General features: G+C 36.3%; 1 protein-coding gene across 4 annotated transcripts in view; it reads left to right on the top strand.

Annotated features, from left to right (window-relative positions):
• LOC128022186 (contactin-associated protein-like 5) overlaps window positions 1-24525 on the top strand; it is a 65142-nt gene that overhangs the window by 20659 nt on the left and 19958 nt on the right. For all 4 annotated transcript variants that reach the window (XR_008185879.1, XM_052609496.1, XM_052609497.1 and 1 more), the window contains 13 exons: window positions 9269-9416; window positions 9879-10082; window positions 10293-10477; window positions 12096-12239; window positions 15572-15842; window positions 16595-16744; window positions 17388-17559; window positions 17883-17989; window positions 19200-19319; window positions 21432-21632; window positions 22524-22680; window positions 23468-23595; window positions 23768-23938. Coding sequence is in view for 3 of the 4 variants with exons in the window: in XM_052609495.1 (XP_052465455.1) it covers window positions 9269-9416; window positions 9879-10082; window positions 10293-10477; window positions 12096-12239; window positions 15572-15842; window positions 16595-16744; window positions 17388-17559; window positions 17883-17989; window positions 19200-19319; window positions 21432-21632; window positions 22524-22680; window positions 23468-23595; window positions 23768-23938 (2158 nt within the window). In the remaining variant the exon portion in view is untranslated. The remainder of the gene's footprint in view (window positions 1-9268; window positions 9417-9878; window positions 10083-10292; window positions 10478-12095; window positions 12240-15571; window positions 15843-16594; window positions 16745-17387; window positions 17560-17882; window positions 17990-19199; window positions 19320-21431; window positions 21633-22523; window positions 22681-23467; window positions 23596-23767; window positions 23939-24525) is intronic.

Raw genomic sequence — 24525 nt, 5'->3', positions numbered from 1 at the left:
AATAAAACACACTTCGGGTCACTTAAGACCTGTCAGTGCATGCGGCACATACAAATGATTCATTAGACTATGATAATTAATCCTGCAGTTCTCTAGTGGCGTGGTTTCTGTGAAGGGATTTTCCTCTCTTCAACACAGAAATGTAAATGGACCTGATCTCTGTCTTGGACACCATTCCATTGTCTTATTTTGAGTAGATTTGATTATCGTTCTGACTAAAATGGACACAATCAGTATTGTCTTCCTGTTTATTCTAAGGTTTCTTTGTAAGGTCTTTCCTGTTTAAAATTGTGTAAAAAAACACCAAATCCTAATAAACTAATGGGAGGGAGTATTAATTATAAATGAATTCTTAAGCATCCAGAGTCTGTGACAATACTGGTGACACAGTGACCTGAGCATTAATTATCCTGAAGGACATCTTGCTAATTTGCTTAATTATTTTAGATTATTAATTCATAAGATGATTATTGCCCACTGGGATGACTTCATAGTAATTTGAGCAGGAGGAAATCCTATTGTGCGGCAAGAAACCCCTGTAGAAACATGTAAGAGTGATACTGTATGTGATTTCTAAGATAAATAAGAGAGTTGGTTGGCCAAAATTCTACATATAAATATATAAAATAAATAAAAAACTCCATGCAGCCTCCAGTCTAACCAGCAGGTTTCTTTTAATCTTGAAATATAAAAGTCTGTCACCAACAGAGATGGTGTGAGCTTTGGTGTGGCCAAAAGGACACAAGCGAAAGGAGAAGCTGAGCTGTTGGGCATACACTGGCAGTAGGAACTTGAATTTTGCTTGTTTACCCATTCAGAGGAGAAAGCCATCTCACAGAGGTGCCAGTCTGTGCCAATATAAGTTGCCATGCCAGCTGGAGCAGATGCCAGTGAGTCAGACAGCCAGACAGACAGAATCCAATGCCATCTGTTTAACACCAGAATACAGTCAAACACTTTGCCTGAACCAAAACACGCTACCCATTAGATAATGGTCTTCTCATAACTACTGCCCACCAACTACTAGCCATTAATTACGGTAAACATATGAGTTAGTTTAAATCTGAATGGTGTGATTCTGGTACTTTTTATATTAATGAAACCATTCTGGCTGTGCATTTGTGTTAATGTTTTTGGATTGGTAATATGTCAGTAGTTTTGTGTGTATGTATGGATCTAATAGACAAGGAGTATCAAATGCAGAGAGAGAGAGAGAGAGAGAGAGAGAGAAAGAGAGAAAAAATAGTCAAAATTACCGACTTCAGTATTGAAACTTTAAAAATGGGACAATACCAGCATTTTTTGCACTGTTGAGTGGATTGTTACACACCTCTGATTGGCCATTGTGTTCATGCACTCAACAGACATGATAGGGAAAATTCTGGTATCGTCATATTTGTAAAATTTCTGGGTCGACTGCTACCGAATTGTGTAGTTTTTGACAACCCTAATCTCTAGGCGCTGTAGGGTTGAGGCTAATGGTGGAAGAGAACAGGAAAATACAGCGGTGATTCTGCAGAGAGACAAATTTGTCATGATTCAGTCAGCCTTTCAGAAGAGCTGCTGAACTTTTCTTTTTCCATCCAGGTTTTTTTTTTTTTTTTAATCATGGAGTTTTTGTGGAACAGATAACCCCTTCTCTCTTTCCCACCATCTGTGTAGGAGATTTCTGGCCTGGAGTACAGCTGAGGTTTTTACTCCTGCTGGCACAAAGCAGTTTACTCTCACCACAGCATGAAAGTGGTGCGCTTTGACAATTAAATCCTACATTAGCCACCATCAACCACAACCTCCCTCTGTCTCCCCCTTTTTTTCAATGTCCGTACAGTACTTTTCACACCTTTTCTTTGCTTTAATTTATATCTGCACCTTGACATTTGCGCTCCTGTGTGCATGAGAGAAGAAAGAGAGAAGAAAGAAATTGAGAACCATTATCCAAGCAAATAACAGGAGACAGTGAGTTTCATTCACTAATCATTTTTTTACTTGCTTATGTGTACAAAAAAGATTTCTGGCAAAACAGGTGTGTGCACACACTCAGATTAATGTTAATCTGGTTTATTCTGAGTGAAGAAGTGCATATCCATCAGTAAAAGTTTTTAGAAGCTAATACTTTTACTCAGAAAGTGTGCATCAAATAAAATCTTGCCAACACCAAATATTTGAACGACAGTGTACTTTTCCTGTACCTTACTTTAAAAAGCAATTGAAGCACAATAAACACTCATTTTTTATGTATTCTCTTCTAAACCAAGCTATAACTCCACATGCCTTTTGTTACTCAGAAACTAGATTGACTTACTGTAGAGTAATTCAGTTGTTTAAATTCATAGTATATTTAAATAACAAATCCATGTTTCCAAGGCAATTGGGAGTCTTGCACACATGTGGCTCCAGATTCTGTTCTAAATTTAGAATACAGATCAGTATATACTACTTATTTCTGACTCATTACTTCAGCATGAAATTTTCGAGTGACAATACATACACACAGTTTGGGAAGGAGACCCATTGTGTATGTTCTTTATGACCGAATGTGGAAAACCTTCAAGGACATGGATGTGTGTTTTAGAACACATTGCTGATACCTTTGCCACCGCTGTAGTGTCAGTGTAATGAGGCATGACATGAAGCAGCATGACAATACAGGAAGCTACATCCACTCCATATCTATATTCCGTATCCTCCTCCGTCTTAAAGTGCACACACATGAGACAACGGCCAAGATATTACACTCCAGCTTCTCCCTGCTCTAATGGACATGTTCAGGCAAGAGAGACTGAAGTGACTGTTTGATGGCCATATCCTGTGCACAGCAGCATCCAGGAGAAGTAAACACCACTCTGGCTGACGCACTGTATGTTTGGGCACACAAGATAATACGTTTCAGTCCGGTGCAGAGGCAATACCTGATATGTTCCAGTCCAATATTGTGGAGCACAATTTACTGCCTCATTGTCCCTGTGCATGCAGACCTAGTTTGGTTGTTTTCCTTCTGGCAAGGCATCACTACATATGTTTGCAGGCTGATATGAACAGCTTCAGATACAACTGCAGCCCTTTGTCTCAAAAATGCTATCAAATCTGTGCATTTTGGTTTAACATTCTTTGTTTTCTCTTCTTTTTTCTATTTTGTGTGTGCAAAAACAGTGGACAAAAATGTATGGGCAATTTCAGTCCTAGGGTCAATGGATTATTTAAAGATTGCAGACAGGTTTGTTCCAGTAGTGATGGAGATCATGTGCCCTTCGAGTAGACTTAGAAATATTGTAATTATGAGTTCCAAACAGTGATTGACTGTATGAGTCATATTTCTGAGCGGGAAACTCAGAATATATGATACAAGAGTTGTGACGTTGTAAGGGGCTTTGAAACATTTCAGAAATTCTGATAATCAATATAAGCAAAATAATATGGTATTTCCCATTATTCCCGATGATGTGGTTTTCAGTATCTCAGACTGGCTCTGTTTAGAGTGAATGCACACTTTTCAGTCTTTGTATGTGCTGTGAGGTTGACACATATTTGGGAACACAACGTGAAAGCTTTTGTTTTTTCACATAATTCACACACACACATACATATTCAGACACACACACACACACACACACACACACAGTCCAGTTGTAATACAATAGTAATGGAAGCTCCATGTTATGTATCCCACTTGTGGTATTGATGTTGTAATGATGAATGCCCAACTCAGAGTGCAAGTTGGGACCTCTAGGACCAAAATTGTGCATTCCTGTAAAAGATGTGCCGCTGTTGTAGATGATCAAGATGCAAACAATGAGGAACTTATCATAATTATATCAGATATATTTTATTAATGTTGTTTTTCTTTTTTTCTTTTTTTTAGTTTGTTAACACTTATCCAAAGTGAAAATAATACAGAAATATGCTAGTTATCTAGGACAAATATACTGTGATATGATTGTTAGCTGCGGAGGACCAACAAGATAAAAGGAACAAGACAAAGGAAGATTAATTCCAGCAGACAGCAACTTTAATTACAGATAATACTATAAATGGGTAATCTAAGAGATATTCAATAAAAATAGATACATCTCCAAAAGTAGCAAGAACATGCAGTCTTCCTGTATGAAAACAAGAACATTTTTTAGATTTTTGTATATAGATTTGAATGACTTCAAATCTATATTTTAGATCAATTTTTTTTTAAAAAGTGCAGCTGTGAGCTTATTTGAGCTACAGAGATCAAATGTTCATAATGAATTGACTTTTTAATAAAGAATAGCAGTACAATGTTTGCATTGGGTTACCCACTGCTGGAGTTATACAAGTAGATCTTTATATTAAGCAGACTCTCTAAAAATCAAAGCTGATGTGAAAAAACAAAGCAGCAGTGAAGGAGTCCAGTTTTAATGACGCTTCTTTGGAAAAGCTTGAAGCTACAAGCTCAAACTCATCTTCACTCAGATTGAGATAAAAAGTTAGTGAATGTATACTGAACATTCATTTGTTAAACAAAAATTTCAATGATAAACACATGTGTTTGACTAAATATGATATTTCTGAAATTATTAAACAATAAATTATATGTACAAAAGAAATAGTACATATTTTGCAGGGATTCTATAGCAGGTCTGTTATTCAAGTTAAGATTCACACACACTCACAGACAAACCTTACCTTACCAGGATCTCACACACTTTATGAAAGTTTTATGTCATGTAGTATATGTGTTGCACCTCAGACATATATTTAACTGATTGTATTATACCAGAAAATGGTTTCACCAGAAATAATTATAACTATGGTCTTAATGGTTAATATTGGAGGTATTTGGACTAAATTGCAGGCTAATAATAAAAAAAATAATAAAATAGTGGAGAAAGTTAAAGCAGCGAGTCATAAAAGATGTGATTTATTTCTTTCTGAATGATTGTGTTTTGATTTATGACCAGTTGATGGCTCCTGCTCCTTGGGGTTGTGCATTATTTAGAAATTCATCAAATGAAAAAGATTTGCTAGTTCATTATTAGAAGAAATGCTCTATTTCCCCCCAAGAGGAATACAGAGGTCAACTTGTTGTCATTTTGTATAAAATGCAAAACCTGTTATTTTGAAAATGTTAAATGAATAGAAAATTACAACTGAGAATTGCTAAAACTCCAAAGATTTGTATAATTTAACACTCTTGAATTCTTTTAATGGTCAGGTTTTGGAGTTTGTGTTGTCAGATCCCTCAGACCTGACGGTGGCAAATCCAGGTCTCAAGATGGACAGAAGGATCTCAGTTATTGTTTGGATTACTGAAGTGCCCCCCATTGACTCTAGTTGTCTTTTCTTTAGTTTGGGCTTATTGCGACATCTCTGAAATCGATTTCCTCTGCTTCTATCCACCACTGGTTCATGTTCAAGTGATCCACCAGGTGTAAAGCCTCCAACTTGCACAAACCTTAACGTGTACACATTCACACGAAATCAATATATTTCATTTCAGAACTCTCTCTTATCTCTTCCATGTGTCTGAACTGGTAAAGCAGATTAACCTACAAATTTTCACTGTTCCAAAATGGTGTGACAATATATGAAAGTCCCTTATCTTGTACGATAAAGCTCGGCCATCAGTTTCCTGTAATAGCAATACCTGACATCCAGGATGAACTTCTAAGTAACATGTAAGTAATATTTTACTTAATGCACATTTTCTCAGCGAATAAATATGAGTGAAGTGGTTTGGAAAGAAAGAAATGTCTGTATTATCTAAATCCATAATGTAATCCCTGGTGGTGGTGGTGGTATTAAAATATCAATGTATTTATTGATATTTTCAAGCTGTGATTTAGTTTTTTCACAATTAAAACAAGCATTTGAGGTTTGACTGCAAATTTAATTTTCAGGAGCATGAAAAGGTCAGAGCAGCTGGGTAGTGTTTTGTACTTTAACGCTGATCTCCAAAGCTTATAATAATTTTTCTTTTTTTCCATTAAGAGCTTTGATGCCTTGCTTTGTAAACCACCCATTTTCTATCCCACATAATACGATTTTGGTGTCCATTTAAAATCATTGGCAATGACTAGGAGGAGTTTTAGCGCTAGCCACTAACAGCAGCTAATGTGGCAAAGAGGATTCATCATGTTGTGACAGATTCTATTAAACCACTCTAAAACGTTCAATCAGTTCAGAAACGTGTTTAAAGATATTTTCTCCACGCCATTCTTGAATGCTGATCTGTCTCTGTCTGGCTCTACATTTTTTTGGCTACTCTTTAGGTGTGGTCCAACATGTCTTTGTATTTCCACAGACCCGGAGGTGACCACAGAAAATTCTGATTATTTTGAGCTAAAGCTGCTAAAGGCTTAATCAGATTGTCTTACTGTTGTGAAGAATTTTTCACTGAAAGGGCTTTGGCTGCAACATGTTTCTTACTCAATTTTTATATTCAAAGGACTATATGTGTATATATAGTGTTCAAGTGCTGAATGAAGAAGTATGACTCCACCAGGAACATGCATAAAACCAATGTGAACTTCTGCTTTCAAAAAAGGGTCGATAGCTCAAAGTTAATTGACCTCCCTCTTGAACTTTAGAATTGACACAAAATGTGAGCTGTACTTTTAAAAAGCAAAATAATAATGATTAAAAAAATCAACACTTGCCGTCTGTGTATTGGCTCTATATTGGACTGAAAGAGCTTCATAGTGTTATGCTATATTGATTAGCTTCCCCTCACTTTAGCTCGGGCCATTTAAATACCATCATGCTGGCAAATAAAAAGCAAGGAAGTTGCTAGACAACAATTTAGTTAAACCCATATAAAATGTACATGTTAACAATATCTTGCCATTTTTAAGTTGAATTTAATATTAAATGGAGATTGTTAGGTTGGTATATTTTTTGCATACCTTGTATTTTCAGATGAATATAAACCGTTTTGGGAGATGCTGATATGTCCAGAAGACCTGGGATGTGTAGTTGGCCTATATTTTGCAGTTTTCAAGGTTTATGATAGACTGAGATCAAAATGTAAAATTAAATATAGTTCTTATATACCATCTTTATTGTTAATAGCTTAATTCAGGGCTTAAGAATTTCATTTAATTTTCAATAAGTGATATTTACAGAGTGCTGCATAGACCACTACTTTGTGTGTCTCACTAATGAACATCTTTGAAAAGCTATTGTACCTGTCTTCTTCTCTCTATTTCTTCCTTTGTCTTTATCTACACTAAATGAACACAGAAAACTAAGCCTATTGTTCAGTGCAAGGATTAAACAACTAGCCCTTCATCCTTGAGTTTGATTAGGTGAATGACTTGCAAATTAAGATTTCCTGTCATCGTCCACTGCAATGTTGGGGGAAGTTCAAAAAGCAGTGTATATTCCCTTCTTCTCTGAATAAAACATACATAGAGCATTGTTGAATTATGGATAGCATTTTTGTGTTTGTGCACTGTTTTTTCATGTTTAGTCTCCTGTGTAAATTTTTTAACACAAATGAGATGATACGAAAGAAGTTAATATCTGAAGGTCATCCATATTAAACATATACTGTATGTAGGTCATTCAATCTTCCAGCATCTGAAATTTCATAAAAGTTAGTAAGGGAGTATTAGACTAACTTTTCAGAGATTGCTGAGATTCTATGAAAGGTGAAATTTTAAAACCTTTTCCCTGAAGAATAATCATAATGGCAGAAAATCAGTGTAAGGTTTAAAGAAACTAACCAGAATTCTAATAATTCCCCCATTTTAGTGATTACTAAAAACGTTAATTTTGTTCTGATTGCTCGCTGTAATAATTCAGAGAATGGTTGTGCTTTTACATTATAAAAATAATTTCATCATCCTAGCTTATTTTCGATTTCCTCTCCATTTTCTTTGTGACTTGTTTTTCCACAGCTGTTTTCTCACTAAATGAATTATTAATATCAAGTTCAAGAGCCTCAAAGACAACAGTCCACAAAGATTAAAACCAGTCACTTTGTACTAGCTTCTAATTAGGCATTAAGAAGAAATGTTCACATGCATACTGAACAGAAAGACCCAAACAGAAAATGGCGTACCCCTAATTGGTGTGTGTTTTTTCTTTTCACTTTTCTGGCACAATTATGCCATTATTTTTATTTGTGTATTTTAATAAGTAGATCATTGAATAGGTCAGTTCACATGATATTTAATGATATTCTGCTCATTTACACCACGTCTTAGACATGCTGTAATCTTGTCAACACTTAGTCAGAGGTATATTCATGCTCACAGTCTGTGGGCAAGGTCTTCACTTGGCATTGACCAAAAATTCCAGTCACTCTCTCCTTCAGAAAAAAAAAGAGATAGGTTTTCTGATATTTTCCCATTGTTTCATCACACCCTTGATCCTTTATTAATTTTAATGATGCATACAAGATGAAGGAAATGAGTTTATTCCGGTTTGTATGCTGTCGGCATGCATTAGCTCTTTGAAAGACAAACAGACTGGTCGCTATCTTCCAAAACTCATTTGGCAACTTCCCCCCCTAAAAGCTCGGGGAGTGATTTGTTTTCGAGGATCCTTTAATAAAAATGACAAAACAAAGAAGAGAAACCCCAGAAGAGATGAATCAGCACACAGATGAAATACTGAGAAGGTCAGAACTCATAAGAAAAATCATTTATTCTTATTTTATCATCACTGGAGAGCAAAGAACCAAACTCAGAGTGTATCATTTGTGCTAATATAATGTTTGCATCGTACAAAGCATTGTATGCTAAATGGTGTCTGCAGGGCCTGGTTAGCATGGCAGCTCTTTTGTTCAAGAGCCTTTAATAAACTATCACTGAGTCATGTTGAAAACACATTTGTTTTACTCTACTGTTTTATAAGAATTTTGGTAAACAAATTTTTTGGCATAATGGAAATGTATTCTAGTCTTTTATGCATGCCAATTTTGGAACCCTACCATTCAAAAGCTTGGGGTCAAGATATTTTTGAGAAATTAATTCATACAATTATTTGTCAAGAATGCATTAAAGTGATCAAAAGTGACAGTAAATACATGTATAATGTTAAGAAAGAATTCTATTTAAAGAAATGCATCACTGTTTCCTGAGCAGGACATCATATTAAAATGATTTCTGAAGGATCATGTGAAGCTGAAGACTGTAGTAATGGTAGCTTTCAAAAACAACTTAGCAACCCCAAACTTTTCAATGGTAGTCTAACTAAAAAAGTATTATTTCAGTATTAACAGTATCTATTTAGTACTACCTGACCATTATCACTATATAAGTGTGTTTCTGTGTGCCTGTGCATATATTTACAGACATTTATAGGAAACAGTGACACAGACACAGTGGTCCAACACAAACTCCCTCACTCCATCAGAACTCGATATATGCGTCTTTTGCCCCTTGAAGGAAGTCCCAAAGGAGGAATGGGTTTACGACTAGAGGTCTATGGATGCACATACAGTGAGTGATACCTTACATGAACTGATATTCTCCATCAAATGTTACTGCTTTTTTTACTGAGCTAATAATATTTTCTATCCCATACCCCTAACCCTCACAGCCACGCAAAACATTCTGCATGTTTAGATTTCCATTAAGACAATATGCAGTATGTTTATTTAGCCCAATCCTATGTGTTTTAAGGTGATCTACTATCCTTCCGACAATGCAAGTAAAACCTGGCACGCATTCTATTAAGAAGCATGTAAAAAATGAAATTTCATTGTCCATCAGTTCCTATTAAGATGTTTTATACCATTTTTAATAGCTGAAGAAGTGAGCTGCATTCAAACATTCAGTACAGCTTCATTTTCAAAACAACAGGAAGTATCAGAGTGCACATATCTTGGGAGGTCAAAGAAAGTGCAGAGAGCGAAGGGTCTTCTCACATTCTCTTTGATCTCCTCTTGCTGTCCTCCTCAGAGTCAGACGTGGCTGACTTCGACGGCCGCAGTGCCTTACTCTACCGGTTCAATCAGAAGTCCACCAGCACAGTGAAAGACGTGATTTCCCTGAGATTCAGGAGCCATCAGGCAGAAGGGGTTCTGGTTCATGGAGAGGGACAGAGAGGAGATTTCCTCACTCTGGAGCTTCATAGAGGAAGACTCATTTTACATCTCAATTTAGGTGAGAAAAAGAGAGGGGTGGGACACATTTCAGATATAGCTTCTATTATTTTATTCACACTCATGCTCAAAAGTCTTGATGGACCAGAAAGTGAAATTAGAGATTAAGGAAAAGTACCTGAGGCATAGCGAGTTTAGATGCCTGGCTGAATTTTTTGCTTTAAGTTCCGAAGTCTTGGTTCCTATTATCTCTTTTGCTGTCCCTGTACAGATGATGCCAAGCCTCAGTCTACCGGTCGTTCATCTTCTGTCATGCTAGGAAGTCTGCTGGACGACCACCACTGGCACTCTGTTCAAATTGAGCGCTTTAACAAACATGTCAACTTCACAGTGGATGGACACACACAACACTTCCGCAGTCCGGGACAAGAGGACACACTGGAGATAGATTATGAGGTGAGCTCTTAATTTAGATTATTGTAAATCTGAAAATAATTATTTTCATTCTGTAATTTATAGATGTAATCATGAGGGTTACCATACATAACCGAGACGTTCCCATTCAGTGGGTCACTCTCGATGTCTCCGTTCCCTCCTTCAGGGAACGAGGGTTACCATACGTAAAAGAGACGTTTTCCCTAATACATAACGGACACTGACACAACTAAAAATTTAAAAATAACTTCTTTTCAAACAGAACAAAGAATAAGAAGAAAAGAATAAGATCTATTACTGTGACATGCAAAAAGATATCCTGCTCCCTTGTTATCTGAAACCATGTTTCAAAACCTTTTATTCAATCACTGTCACTGCAAACTTATGAAAGCCTGAAATGAAGTTCCATGGAGAACAAAGTGAGTCAGTGATTCCAGGAATTTCAGCACAACCAAACAGACAGACCCTTTGAAACACAGTACCATTTAAAAGTTTGATGTTGTTAAGATTTGATTTCATGTTTTTTTTTTTAAAAAAACATCACTTATGCTCGAAAAAACAGTGATATTGTGCAAAAACATTACAACTTAAAATGAAAAATAATGTATTCCTGTCATGGTAAAGCAGAATTTTCAACATCATTACTCCAGTGTTCAGTGTATAATTCTAATATGCTGATTTGCTGCTCAAGAAACTTACTTATAGTTGGGAGAGTTGCACCAGTTTTTACTTACAGAGTGTTTAAGGAATGAGGCACTGGCTCAACTTAACCCAGGACTTTCAGCTCAAATTTCCTCACTCCTACCAATTTAACAAACTTGTATCATCCTCCAGTTTAGAGCTAACAATATATCTTCATATTATAACTTCCTAAAGCACATATATAGCTCATATAAGCACATATATTCTGTGATTAATGGAAAGTTCAGTAGAACAGCATTCATTTGAAACAGAAAATTTAAATAACATGTGTATAAAGCAGTGTTGTTGTTTCTTTAAATGATCACTATCATTGTTTTTCTCATTTTCTTCCACGTTTATTTTTGGTTACGCATTTTTCTGTCCTTTTCACCTTCAGTTCTTCATTTCTTAAACCTCCACCCTATCTTCCATCCCCCTGTTTATTCTTTTGTGTGTATAAGTAATTATTTCAAACATGAGCGTGCACATCCCCTGTTTTTGTCTTTTTTTACTCATTCACGCGTAAATGATTAATGGGTTCCACACTGAATGAAAATTGATACCATTTATTATAGATTAACCTCGTTACAAACAGCTGAAATATTTACCACTTCCCCTCTCTCTATTTTTCTTTCCTTGTTTTTTTATAAAGAGCTTCCAATCTTGACAAGGGCAGCAGGGTATATAATTTTCTCATGGAGATTGTGAGTGCCTATTTGATACTTTGTACCATTATTATCAAGGTGCAGGACTGAAAATAACAAGCAAGAGTGCACTTTCACCACTATCAAAGCCCAACTAAATATACACTCTGGAAATACAGCAGTCAACTTATCGACCACAAAGTAGCCCTCAAAACTATTCTTTGCCATGAAAACAGTATCTTTACTGATCTCTGGGATATGTGGTCGTTTTGTGTGTTTGTGTGTGTTTCTGTGTTTGTGTGTCCTTATTCAAGCTCAGTTTTGGAGGAATACCTTTGCCTGGTAAGCCTGGGACGTTTCTCCATGAAAATTTCCATGGCTGCATAGAAAACCTCAACTACAACGGCGTCAATGTTATAGACATGGCGAAAAGACGGAAGCCGCAGATCTATACAGTGGTAGGCATGAACTTTTACATCTGCTTTGTAACTGTAAATATCGCTTTTCAACATGCCCATCCGTTGTGAGAATCAAAAGGCAACAATGAGTTTGAAGGCCATCAAATCTCATTCTCTGTAAAGGTTGTGAGTTGAAACCTCACTACTGGAGGCCACAAAAACCTCACTAAGTAATGGGAGGCCACAAAAGTGGAGCTTTATTGACATTTTTTGTATTGTGTCATTTAAATAACTTTATTTTCCAAAAATTTGCCTTTATATCTAAAGCAATTTACAACAGTGTCACTTGGCAAATTACAGTAGCTCTGTGTTTTTCTGTAGTTGTGTGTATCGCACCATAAAATAACTCTTTCCTTAATTAACATGCTGTGAATTCTCTCATTTTGTCCATTTCTCTCTCACTCTCTCTGGCTGGTCTAATACACAGGAAAAGAAGAGCAGTGTCACATAGTGATCTTGATTTTGTTTTTTCCTCCCTCCTATCAGAGGCATTTTAAAATAAAGATCTTACTAGCTTTTTGCACTAGAATACATGGTGAAGTCCATACAGATTAAGGTGCTCCACACATCACTGACTAAATAATGTTCATGCAGTGCTATTGTCATTTATTATTTATACAAGTTTACTGCTGTTGCAGTAAAGTATCATTTAGAGCTGCAGGATATTATAGTTATGGTTATTAATTGTGATTAAAAGGCAGAAAAGGTAGATTGACACTGTAGCAACTTTATGCAATATTCTTCATGTAGAAAACTAGTGATATCCTGCTGCCGCAGATGTGCTGACGTCATTCTAAGCAAAGACCTTTACTTACTTTCGAAATTATTTGAGAACGTCAACTTCTCAAAGGTCCTCAAAACAATATAGTTAAATTATACACAGGACCACTGCATTCGTATACACAATCAAATGTTTCAACATTAAATTGTTGAGAGGTATTGAGATGAGTTCAAAACTAGAGAACAATTTATAAATACTAGATTCTTTTCTGAAATATTGCTGATCTTCATCACTCTGTAAGTATACCACTGTTCTACTAACATGTTTGACAAAAATATCCACGGCATAAAAAAAAAAAAAACATTATTTTGTGAAAAACACAGAGATCACAATTAGAGAACTGTAACAACTGTAGCATGAAAGAAGATTACAACTAAAATTCTGGAGGGTTACAGCTGTCAGGAATTAGTAGGATGTGTAAAGGTCTTTGCTTAGAATGACTTCAGCACATCTGCGGCTGCAGGATATCACTAGTTTCTCACACTGCGCTAATATGATCTTGGTCCACATTTCTTCTACTCTCTGCCATGGTTTGTTTCTTAGCCATGACTTTGTGGAATTAAATTTTCAGTCGGTTTAGATCAGAACTCTGGACTGGCCATTTCATTATTTTAATGTTCTTAGCTTCAAGAAACTGCTTTACCCGTTTTGCAGTGTGACAGGGGCATTGTCTTGCATTATAAATTGTATGCTGATTGAGAGTTGCTCTCAGGGAAAGAACTGCATGTTGCTGAAGGAGGTTCTGATGAACATTTGCATTCACCCTGCCATGTGCTATATAAGAGGCTCAACTCCTGCTGCAGAAAACATCCTCAAACCATGACACTTCCTCCTCCATCTTTCACTGACTTATTTACGCACTTGGGCTTCAGTCTTTCCTCAGTTTGATGCTGAACTGATGTTTCCCATCAGATCCCAAAAAAAATTTACTTTACAGTTACAGGCACATCTGTTTGAATCAGAATATGGAGGAGCGCATTGTAGCTGTTTGCAGCACCCCAAAATTTTATGATACAATTTCACTGAGTGTGTGACTCTGTATGGTGCTGTGAACCCAGACATGTCTGAGTTTGCTTTCCGGCATTTTTGGACTTCCACAACAGATGTAGAGCAGCAATCATATTTATCCTTACCATGGTTATACTCACAGGATGTTTTTCGCCTCACTTGTGTGAATAAAAACATAGCATAAGTGATGTGAATAACATCCCGCGAGTAATCTAGAGTGATTTCGCATTTGGTGTGAACACACCGTAAGCATTGACCTTGAAATTTTGAAAATTATAGGTTGTTCTCTTATTTTCATGTCCACTATATAACAGTCCTGCTGTTTCTCAGACTTGATTTTTCTTATTTTAAAAAAATCTATTTTCCTTTGGGTTCTGAAACTCTCAAATTAATTTTGACCAACTTTAAGATCGCAATTTTATATATATATATATATATATATATATATATATCTTAAATGGTAAACCAAATGTCTTGATTATCATTTGAGAGGTAATACAATTTGGAAGAAAACAGGAATCAATATACAGCCTAGTGTAATTATTCAATTTCAAAAGGTGATATTTTATTCTGTATTATAAATAATGCATAAAGACTAACACGATTAGTTATCACATGCAATATTCACAATCTGTTAATAATAAACTTGTTTTAAACACTTTATTGTTATTTGAGCAAAATACAACCTTAATTTCACATGTATTGATATATTAATACAAAAAACAACTTCAATACATATTTATATATTTAAGGAAAAATATGGAAAAATGTACATGGGGGAGTGCATGTACAGTTCTCTCTCCACCTTCAATACCACGACTTAGGTGCCCTTGAGCAAGGCATCGAACCCCCAACTGCTCCCCGGGCGCCGCAGCATAAATGGCTGCCCACTGCTCCGGGTGTGTGTTCACAGTGTGTGTGTGTGTGTTCACTGCTCTGTGTGTGTGCATTTCGGATGGGTTAAATGCAGAGCACAAATTCTGAGTATGGGTCACCATACTTGGCTGAATGTCACGTCACTTTCACTTTCATTATTTGTTTTAAGATTGATTGGGTTTGTTCTGAATGAACATACAATATTGTTATATATGTGCAGGTCTTAAAAAGTCTTAAATTTGATTTTAAAATCTTAAAAAAAAAACAGGGCCTCTGGAAGAAGAGCTGCACTCTATATTGTTTGCAATTAGATTTTTGTTCATCAGTTATTCTGCAAAACTTCAGACTATTTGAGACAGACCCCAAGGGTCTGCAGGCCCTGTTTGAAAAATGCTGATCTAAAGAGTGTTCAACTGTTTGCTAAGGTAAAAGAAAAATGACTTTTTTGTGAGTTTTTAACCTGTCTACCTGCAAACATCCATTGCTTCAGTAATTCATCTACTGTGCACCAAGTGCCCATGCTCAACATAAAAATTAGTTCAACCTCCCTTTTACCTTTCTTACACTACAATTAGTTTTTTTTTATTATTATCCTTGGGTTTAATTCTCCTCTCCACATATTCATGCTTTCTTTTATTATGTTCTTCCTTCCTTCTTCCTTGCAAAGGGCAACGTGACATTCTCATGCTCGGAGTCTTCCTCGGTTGCTGTGACGTTCCTCAGTACCACTGGCAGCTTCCTGATGCTCCCTGCAGATTACAGTATGGAGAGTCTCTCTGTACGACTGCAGTTCCGCACATGGAATCAGCAAGGGCTGCTGTTCTCAGTCCCACTGTCTCTTGATCCGGACCCCATTAACCTGCTTCTGCAGCTCAGCCAGGCTAGGCTACTCCTCTCACTCTCTGGAGGGACACAAAACTCAGCACAGGTGTTCAGCGGTAAGATGTATAAAAATTTCTGTGATTCCCATGATGTGGAAAACATAGACAGAATTGTGGAATCCGCTACACAAACTCAAACACATTTGTCTCTCATGAGGAAATAAACACATGAACTTCTCCAGAGATGTTCTCAGAGACACTTCAGGAGCATTTCATCATTTCTAGATACACATGGAAACTTTATTATTATTATTATTAAAATTCTATTTTAAAAATACTTGGTAACAGTAAACCTCTGTTTTGCAGCATGTTGTTGTTTTTATTAACAAATTATTTAATGTTTTAAGTTTTTTTTTTTTTTGCCTTTATTTTATTACCAAAATAATTTAGATACTCAACAGATTTTCTAAGAGAGAGAGAGAGAAAGCATTTCATAGGGCCCTATTATTCTGTAAAATGTTATTGTTTTTATGAATTCAGTTAATTAGACATGCTTTTTAAATATTAACATTTAATTTAACCAATAATTTAGAGTCCAGAAAAGAAAAAAAATAATGGGAAAAAGAAGTTGAATTTAGCTACGAATTTAAAACAGAAAAAAGGAATTTGGAAGAAGGAAGAAGGAAAAATAGAGAATTCGAGGAGGGGGGTATATAACTTATTTCATAGGAGTGATAGCTAACTTGTGAATACATTTTTTTAGATTAAGTGAATAATTGTAGATGCACATACTTAAATGATTTATTCACCCCAGCTTTCAATCCTTGTTATGCTTCTACTGGTTTTTCTTTTGTTCGTTTTTTTTTTAGGTGAGAATTTGAGTGATGGTCAGTGGCATTCCATAGCCATCGAGGTCAAGGGTCACAAGGTGTCTTTAACAGTCAACAACCAGAAGCCCGTCACTATGGAAATCAGTGGGTTTATTCAGAACATGCAAAGAACAACCATCTTCATCGGAGGTATAGCATTAAAAACTGAAATAACTAGTTTATCCTGATTCTGGGAAAGAATTTCTGGCTATATTAAAATGCAGGAATGGTTACTTATTTTGATCTGTCATCTACAACGCTCAGTTCTGAACTACTGAACTGCAGGCAAAAAGTGGTTATTACCCAAAACATTTTCCTAAATGCAAGATACAATTTTCTTCTACCTTATTAACTCTAACCTCCATCAGCCGAACGTTCATCATATTCCTGAATAAAATATAAGCTTGACAAGCAGTGTGCATTCTCAGGGTCCATGTATTTCACATGCATAGCTGTTATTCCCAAATCCCCTGCTCTTTTCCTCAAAGTTTTTTTTTTTTTTTCTGTTTAGTTCATTCAGGCAGCTCTAACCACATTCAATTACTGTAGAGGATAAATGCATTTTCTTTAAAGCTGTTATTGAAATCTTTGACTCAAACATCCAATGTCTTAACTAAGACCTCTAAATCTCTCATTTTGCTTACTTTGGGGACAATGTAGTCCTGCTGAGATTTTATAAGCTGCTTTGCATGAATTTCTCAGAACAGAGATTTTTCTTTGTGCAACTTGGTATTAGTTGTGGATGTTGTTCTTGATTTAAAAGACAGTAAATTGGGATTTTCCATTATTTTAGGCTGCCCTTTATTCCAGAGCGATTTCAACTGTGAAACCCCCAACAGAGGATATCAGGGCTGCCTTCGTCTCCTGGTCATCAACAACCATCCAGTCGATGTACTTCAGATTCAGCAGGAAAGCCTGAGCAACTACAGCCAGATTAGCTTTGATGTTTGCAACATACAAGACAGGTCAGCTTTCCCAGTTGATTTGCTTATGCTCACACAGTTTTCTAACTTCGTTTTTTTGTGAATCACTATCTATGTCTTGCAATATATAGCAATCAAACGTGTAATTTGGACTCATAATCTCTAAGCATAGTTTCAGTTTTTTTTCTGCATTTGTCTGGAGATAATTATCTTAAACCCCTTATACTCAGAAAAGAGAACAATAATAGCGCCTCTCCTCAATAATCTGTGTGATTTTTAGGTATTTGTTCATGTCTGTAACACAGACAAGCAGGATAAGCTACATATAATAATATAACTGCATTTGAATACATGTATCCCAACAGGTGTTTGCCCATTCTGTGCGAACACGGTGGTCAATGCATCCAGTCATGGGACCAGTTTTACTGTGACTGTTCTGGAACAGGATACACGGGGGCCACCTGCCACAACTGTGAGTAATGCAAAGTCCCAAAACAACCTATGCCTTCATGATTACTCAGATGTGAGCTGGATTTTTGCAGGGTTTTGATAATAATATATGTACAGTACTTACGTTTATTTCAGATATGCATTGTAAAAGTTATAATTTTCTATTTGCTAAAATTAATTAAAATAAAGTGGCTAGTTGTCATCTACATGCGCCTACATTGTGTGGGAGAAAGTAGCCTACTTAACAATCAGATCTTTAATTGGCTTTGACTTCAATTAAATGTTTCAGTAAAGTTAGTGAGGTCAGTCTTTCCCCAATTTTCTTTCTTTTTTTTATATAATTCATATAAACAGTATTCATTATTTTAAATTATACTTATTTGATTAGTCCAATGCTTCTTACTTTTTATCTCAAAATCATTTATATTAATTAGAGTGTACATAATTTATCACTTGACAGCTGCAAGTCTTGTAAAGATGATTTGAAACCATCTACTCACTAATTTATACATTTAATTTTGGAATCTGTGTCAATGATAGTATTTTGAATAAGCTGTAATTATTTTTGGCAGATAAATTTTTACGGTTCCTTGCTGTAATCAAATTTGTTGGATCAATATGTTCTAATCTGCTATCACATTACACCGTTTTATCATACGCTCATGACTGTACATGTTCTCTGGAGGAGAGAGAGGCATGAAAATGCCATCTGTTAGACTTATTGCATTAAAAGACAGAGAAATAAGATGTTTCCATTCTGCAAGTCCTGCTGTTTGATTCACTGTCAGCAAAACCACACATGCAGCAAATTAGCTCACTTTACCAAACAGGTCCCAAGTAAACAATAATTACCTCTGTTTGCTAAATGATTATGCCACTGGTTATGCCATTGTTAGGAATATTAAAACAGAGACTTGTTTGCATGTGTCTTTATGTGTGACTAATTTAACAGATATCTAATATAAATGGCATTCAGGCAGAATGTTCTGTCTAAATGATACAGCTGAATCATCAAACGTTGACATATATTATTGATCTTATATGATTACACTTTAAACTTTAAGGCAACAAAATGTTCTTGATTTCACTTTTGTGTTTACCTCCTACAGGCTCACTATCACTGTGCCAAGCATGCTGATGTGCCAAAATGCAAGCGTTCTGTAATTAAACACAACATAAAAACAGCAGCAGATTTATTTTCATCATTTCTATGATTCATCATTTTTTTTTAGCAATATATGAGCGATCCTGTGAGGCCTTCAGGAAAACAGGAAGCCAGTCGAGTGTGTTTACAATCGACCTTGATGGGAGCGGACCTCTAGAGCACACTCAAGTCAACTGCACCATGGCAGGTGACTCACTCAATTATGCATACTCAGCTTGGCACGTTTCTAGACGTATTATACACTGATGTTCATCATCTTTCCCATTATTGAATGATGAAGCTCAAAGCTCAGCACTTCTCATTTACAAACCTGATTCAGTGCATGGACAGGTGTGACCTCAGCATGTGTGGGGGACTGCCTGGAGAAATCACACATCTCATTAAGTGAGTTCAGCATCTCATGCGGCAGTCTAGTTCAGCAGGTTGGATCAGGGTTGGCCAACCTTCCTCTCAGGGAGTCTCCGGTGAGGCAGATTTTTGTTTTGCTCAGGCTCCACACAAACATCCCTGATTCAGCTAGACTGAATCCAATGAAGTGGAAGATGAGTGTTACAAAGACATCTAGATGGTGTGATATTGCAAGGGTTTCTATGTTTTGTGTTATCCCAAGACCGCATGGGAATTATTTGAGTTTGCTGATAGCATTTTTTTGTTGTTGTTGTTGTTTTTCATGATATATAATGGATTATTATTATCAGAATTTAAGCAATTACTCCTGCCACAATTGATAGACAGTGTGCACCCAAGTGGTTTGGTTGTGGTTAACATAAATTTTATATTTGTGGTTAAAAACTAAAAATGTAATGTTAATATACCAAACTATTTGAACTATCAAAATCATTAAATGTACTGAAAACTACCAGAATAATACAGGTGGCACAATAGGAAGCCACGTTGGATCAGATTGTAATTGGCCTGTCCATAAGAGATGGCCAGTATTCATCTATAGACTGTGCACTGGGTCATACATAACTGAACAACATACAAATAATGCAATTAACATTATTAAAAAAACTGCAAATATAAAACAGAGAAAAGTACTACTGATAACATAAATAGGAAAAAGAAACAAAGCTATTCAAAAACATATATAATCATATGTGATGTCACGCATACTTTTAATGTGAATATATGGTCATATGTAGGTTTTACTTAGAAAAATAATACATTTGACAGTATTTTAGAAAAATTAAATCAATGTATATGACAGGGCTAATTTACAGTAAACAGTTACTGTAGCATTTTTACAGTCTCTTTCTGTAATAAATTACTAATATTTTTTGCAAGTGAGATTTTTATAACCAGTTTTGATTGTACTAAAGCAAAAAAAGATTAAAAAGAAAAAGTGTTTACCACCTCACCAAGACATGTGGGGGCAAGCATCTTCTATCACCAGGAACAATGTGTTTTCTCACATCTCCTGTGAGGTTTCATCACCAATTTCACCGACCTTGGCCTATGGCATGACTCTCCGTTGAATCAGATGCTGGGCTGATTTGTCTTTAAGATAACACTGTAATACATTATATCATCATGCAGGGAAGTTCATGCCCCATTATGTAAGCAGCAGGGATGATCGCAGGTGAAAGAAGAAAAAAGTCAGGGAGCATGTCTCCCTGCAGAGACTGGAAGTGCATACTAGCTGAGACTGATAGCTTCATTTTTCTTATTTTCTTCGGAAGCATGCTTTGGCTATGAGGTTATTGGAGCTGCAAGCCGAGCTGAGAAAAGTAAGCACTGGGAAACTGTCATGCGCTGTGACCACCTGCTGCACGTTGGCACAGCTAAGCTGGCTTTATTTTACAAAGTACGCTTTCATTGAGCTTTAGTCAGATTGCAAAGTTAGCTTTGTCATGGTGAATGCATTAAAAGATCCAGAGTCCCAATACAAATAGACCTTTTCTCTCAGACAATGCCAACAAGCACTGGCAAGAAAATCATTTGAAACTGACCTCAATTACAGGAGCTATTAGCCATGCTAATTCTGCAGACCGGCACCTTTGGACATCACACACAGCCATTTCAATTTGCATAGGAAAAGGTACTAGCATAGACTACCATACTCTCATCATTTCACACCCTCCTGAATGAGTGACCTTCTGTTCTCTGCTTAATATTCATCAGGTATTTGCATACGACTCCATCACTCTGTTAATCTCTCATTTTCATTCGCGAACACATACGGTCGATTGAGTGCAGGCTTGAGAGGGTTGATACACGATCCGAGTCAATGGGGATTTCAGTCTGTACTAGTTTTTCAAGCATGCTGTGTTTTTGTGTGTGTGTGTTTCTTGCACAGAAGATAAAGTTTGGACCGTAGTGGGGCACGATCACATGAGGATCATTGACATTCGAGGATCCACTCCACGCAGCCCTTTTGTTCTCATCTTCAACTACACCATCTCACCATACCATCTCCGCTCGCTCGTGACCTCCTCGGAACACTGCCAACAGGAAGTGATATATCGTTGCAGAAAGTCTCGGCTTTTTGACACCTGGGGTTGGTCTTGCTTTATTACTCTAGTCTCTCTTACTGTTTTTGTGTACTGTAGCACCAAAATGTTGTCTTTCTTATGAAGTGTGTGATTTATGTTACCTCAGGAATTCTAATCCTCTAAATTCGACTAATATGTTCCAAAGGAGCAAAAAAGTACCTCACAGCTAAATGATTCACAACAGCAGGTTATTACCACAGATATTAAAGGGGCTCAAGTGTGACATGACGACGATGTGTGGTGAATGATGATGTTCACTTAAAAAGCTGTTAGAATGTAATTCTTGTCATGCAGGGATGGTTATAGGACGTGATGAGAGCATTTGAATTGCAAAGGTATGCATAAAGCCTTAAAAAAAAAAAAAAAAGATTATACACTGGTACGCTAAATTATTCCATATACTTTTTTTTTTTTTTTTTACACTGCTTTAATACTTTCGACTTTCCTTGCTTGATATGCTTAGGCATTTAAATGAGTTGGATTCAACTTATCCTCAAACTCTTGGCTCACTTTTTGGGTTCATTTTGATTTGCCAGAATAAGATCCGATAAGGCCTTTGAGCAAAAGATCACCCTTCGATCAAACATTGCTCAAACGGACCTCCAGCACTAGACATGTTGCATATCTGATTGTCGTTTTTCATCGGCTAAGCTCTTGGCCAGATCTATGCACCGCTGTGATAGCAGATGTCTGTTCACGCACATTGCAGGAATGACTGCTTGACTGACAGGAGTTTCAGAGCCCATTACTGACCAGCAGGGGCAGGAGACCAGATGTCATCATGCATGACTAAATTACATTAGACTCCAAACAGTGTTGTCATTTTTTTGCATAATTGTTTACTGCTAGATAAGTAAAACATATTCTTATCCTAGGGGCATTTTGTCCATTTTCAGATGGAACTCCTTTGTCATGGTGGCTGGATAGAGACGGAGTGAAACGAACATATTGGGGAGGATTTCTGCCTGGGGTCCAGCAGTGCTCTTGTAGTTTGGATGGCAACTGCAGGGACATGAATTATTTCTGCAACTGCGATGCAGACCAAGACACCTGGTAAATCTTAATTTCACAGTGAATCACGGTTGCCAGTTCTGTGTAACAAAACTAGCCCAATGGTCAGTCAAAAATAGCCTAAAAAAAGTTATCCTAGCCCAAATATGAAAAAAAAAATACATATTTTGCAGCCACTACTATGTGTTATGTACAGTTTCAACTTGAGAATCACTATACAATATCATGCAAAATAATATCTTAGACAATTTTTTTTTTTTTTTTTTTTAAAGGACCTCACAGGAGTTCATAGGCTTCCTATAAGTACTCATCTCTCAGTATACCTAACATTTAGCAACGTTTTATCATTGGTAGAATATACATTATTTCAATACAAGCATTTCAGTCAAATATAATACATTTAATGTGTCAAACATTTAACCCGTGGGTCAAACTGCAGCATCCTTTTAAAAGTAGCCCCGTTTCCCAGACACTTGCCACTCACTGAGCAGTATTACCTACTTAGTAAGGTAATACGATTGTTATTTTCTAATAGAACGAAAGAAATCTTAGGCAGATTGAAGAGTTTTAGTCAATAACATTGCTGTATTGGAATCACACTTTAAAACCCTTCATTAGATTTTTGTTAAAGTGACCGAGACGCTGCAGATAAAGCTTAATACTCGCCAAAGGGTGCAAGTATTAGTGTTTTTTAAGCAACAAGTGAAGCATACACACTCCTTGGAGGGCAATCTTCTACCTCAGAGAGAGATTAAAAAGACTTTCTCTCAGCCTTTTGCTCATTACCTCTTCTCTTGCACATTCTCTCATTCTCTTTCTCCTCCTGCAGGGCGAATGATACTGGTGTGCTGTCTTACAAAGACCATTTACCCCTTAGTGAGATCGCCATTGGAGACACAAACCGGACAAACTCACAGGCTGAGCTCCAAATTGGACCGCTGCGCTGCTATGGCAACCGTGGGTGTTTTGTTTACCAAATTTAAAAGGGGAAAGGGGGATAATATGGCTCTCTGCTGAATATATTTTCATATTTCAAAATGCAGAAGAGATGGACCCTTTTTTATCGAATTCAGTGCAAAATTTGTTTTTCAACACACTGTGTGCTTTATTGCCTGTCCCTCTGCTGCAGGATTTTTCTGGAACTCTGCATCTTTTTACCAGGAATCCTCCTATCTGCATTTCCCCACCCTGCAAGCTGAACTGAGCATCGATATTTCACTCTTTTTCAAAACAAGTTCCCTCTCAGGAGTCTTCTTGGAGAATCTGGGTGTCAGAGACTTCATAAGGCTGGAGCTTAGTTGTGAGTCATTGTTTAAATATTATTTTACAAAAAAAAAGAAAAAAAAAAAAGAAAAAGAAATAAAAACACTTGTTTTCATTATTTTATTAATTTATTTTTTCTAGAAATATCTAAATTGTGACCCTGGACCACAAAACCAGTATTAAATCACTGGGTTACATTTTTAGCAATGGCCAAAAAAACATTGTATGTGTCAAAATGATCTAAATTATATTAAGTAAAGATCATGTTCCATTAAGATATTTTGTAAATTTCATACCATAAATTCATCAAAATGTAATTTTTGATTAGTAATATGCATTGATAAGAATTAATTTGGACAACTTCAAAGGCGATTTTCTCAGTATTTAGATTTTTTTTTTTTTTTTTTTTTGCAACTTCAGATTCCAGATTTTCAAATAGTTGTCTCTCGGGGAAATATTGTCCGATCCTAATAAACCATACATAAATGGAAATCTTATTTATACAGTTTTCAGCTGATGTTTAAATCTCAATTTTGAAAAATTTCAATTTAAGACTGGCTTTCTGGTCCAGGGTCACAATTATATATAGAAACTTACTTAAAGCTAAGTTGCATATGAAATAGA

This window comes from Carassius gibelio, chromosome A11 (assembly GCF_023724105.1).
Source record: "Carassius gibelio isolate Cgi1373 ecotype wild population from Czech Republic chromosome A11, carGib1.2-hapl.c, whole genome shotgun sequence".
In the NCBI taxonomy this organism is placed as follows: Eukaryota; Metazoa; Chordata; class Actinopteri; order Cypriniformes; family Cyprinidae; genus Carassius; species Carassius gibelio.
This window is presented reverse-complemented; position numbering and strand designations above follow the sequence as displayed.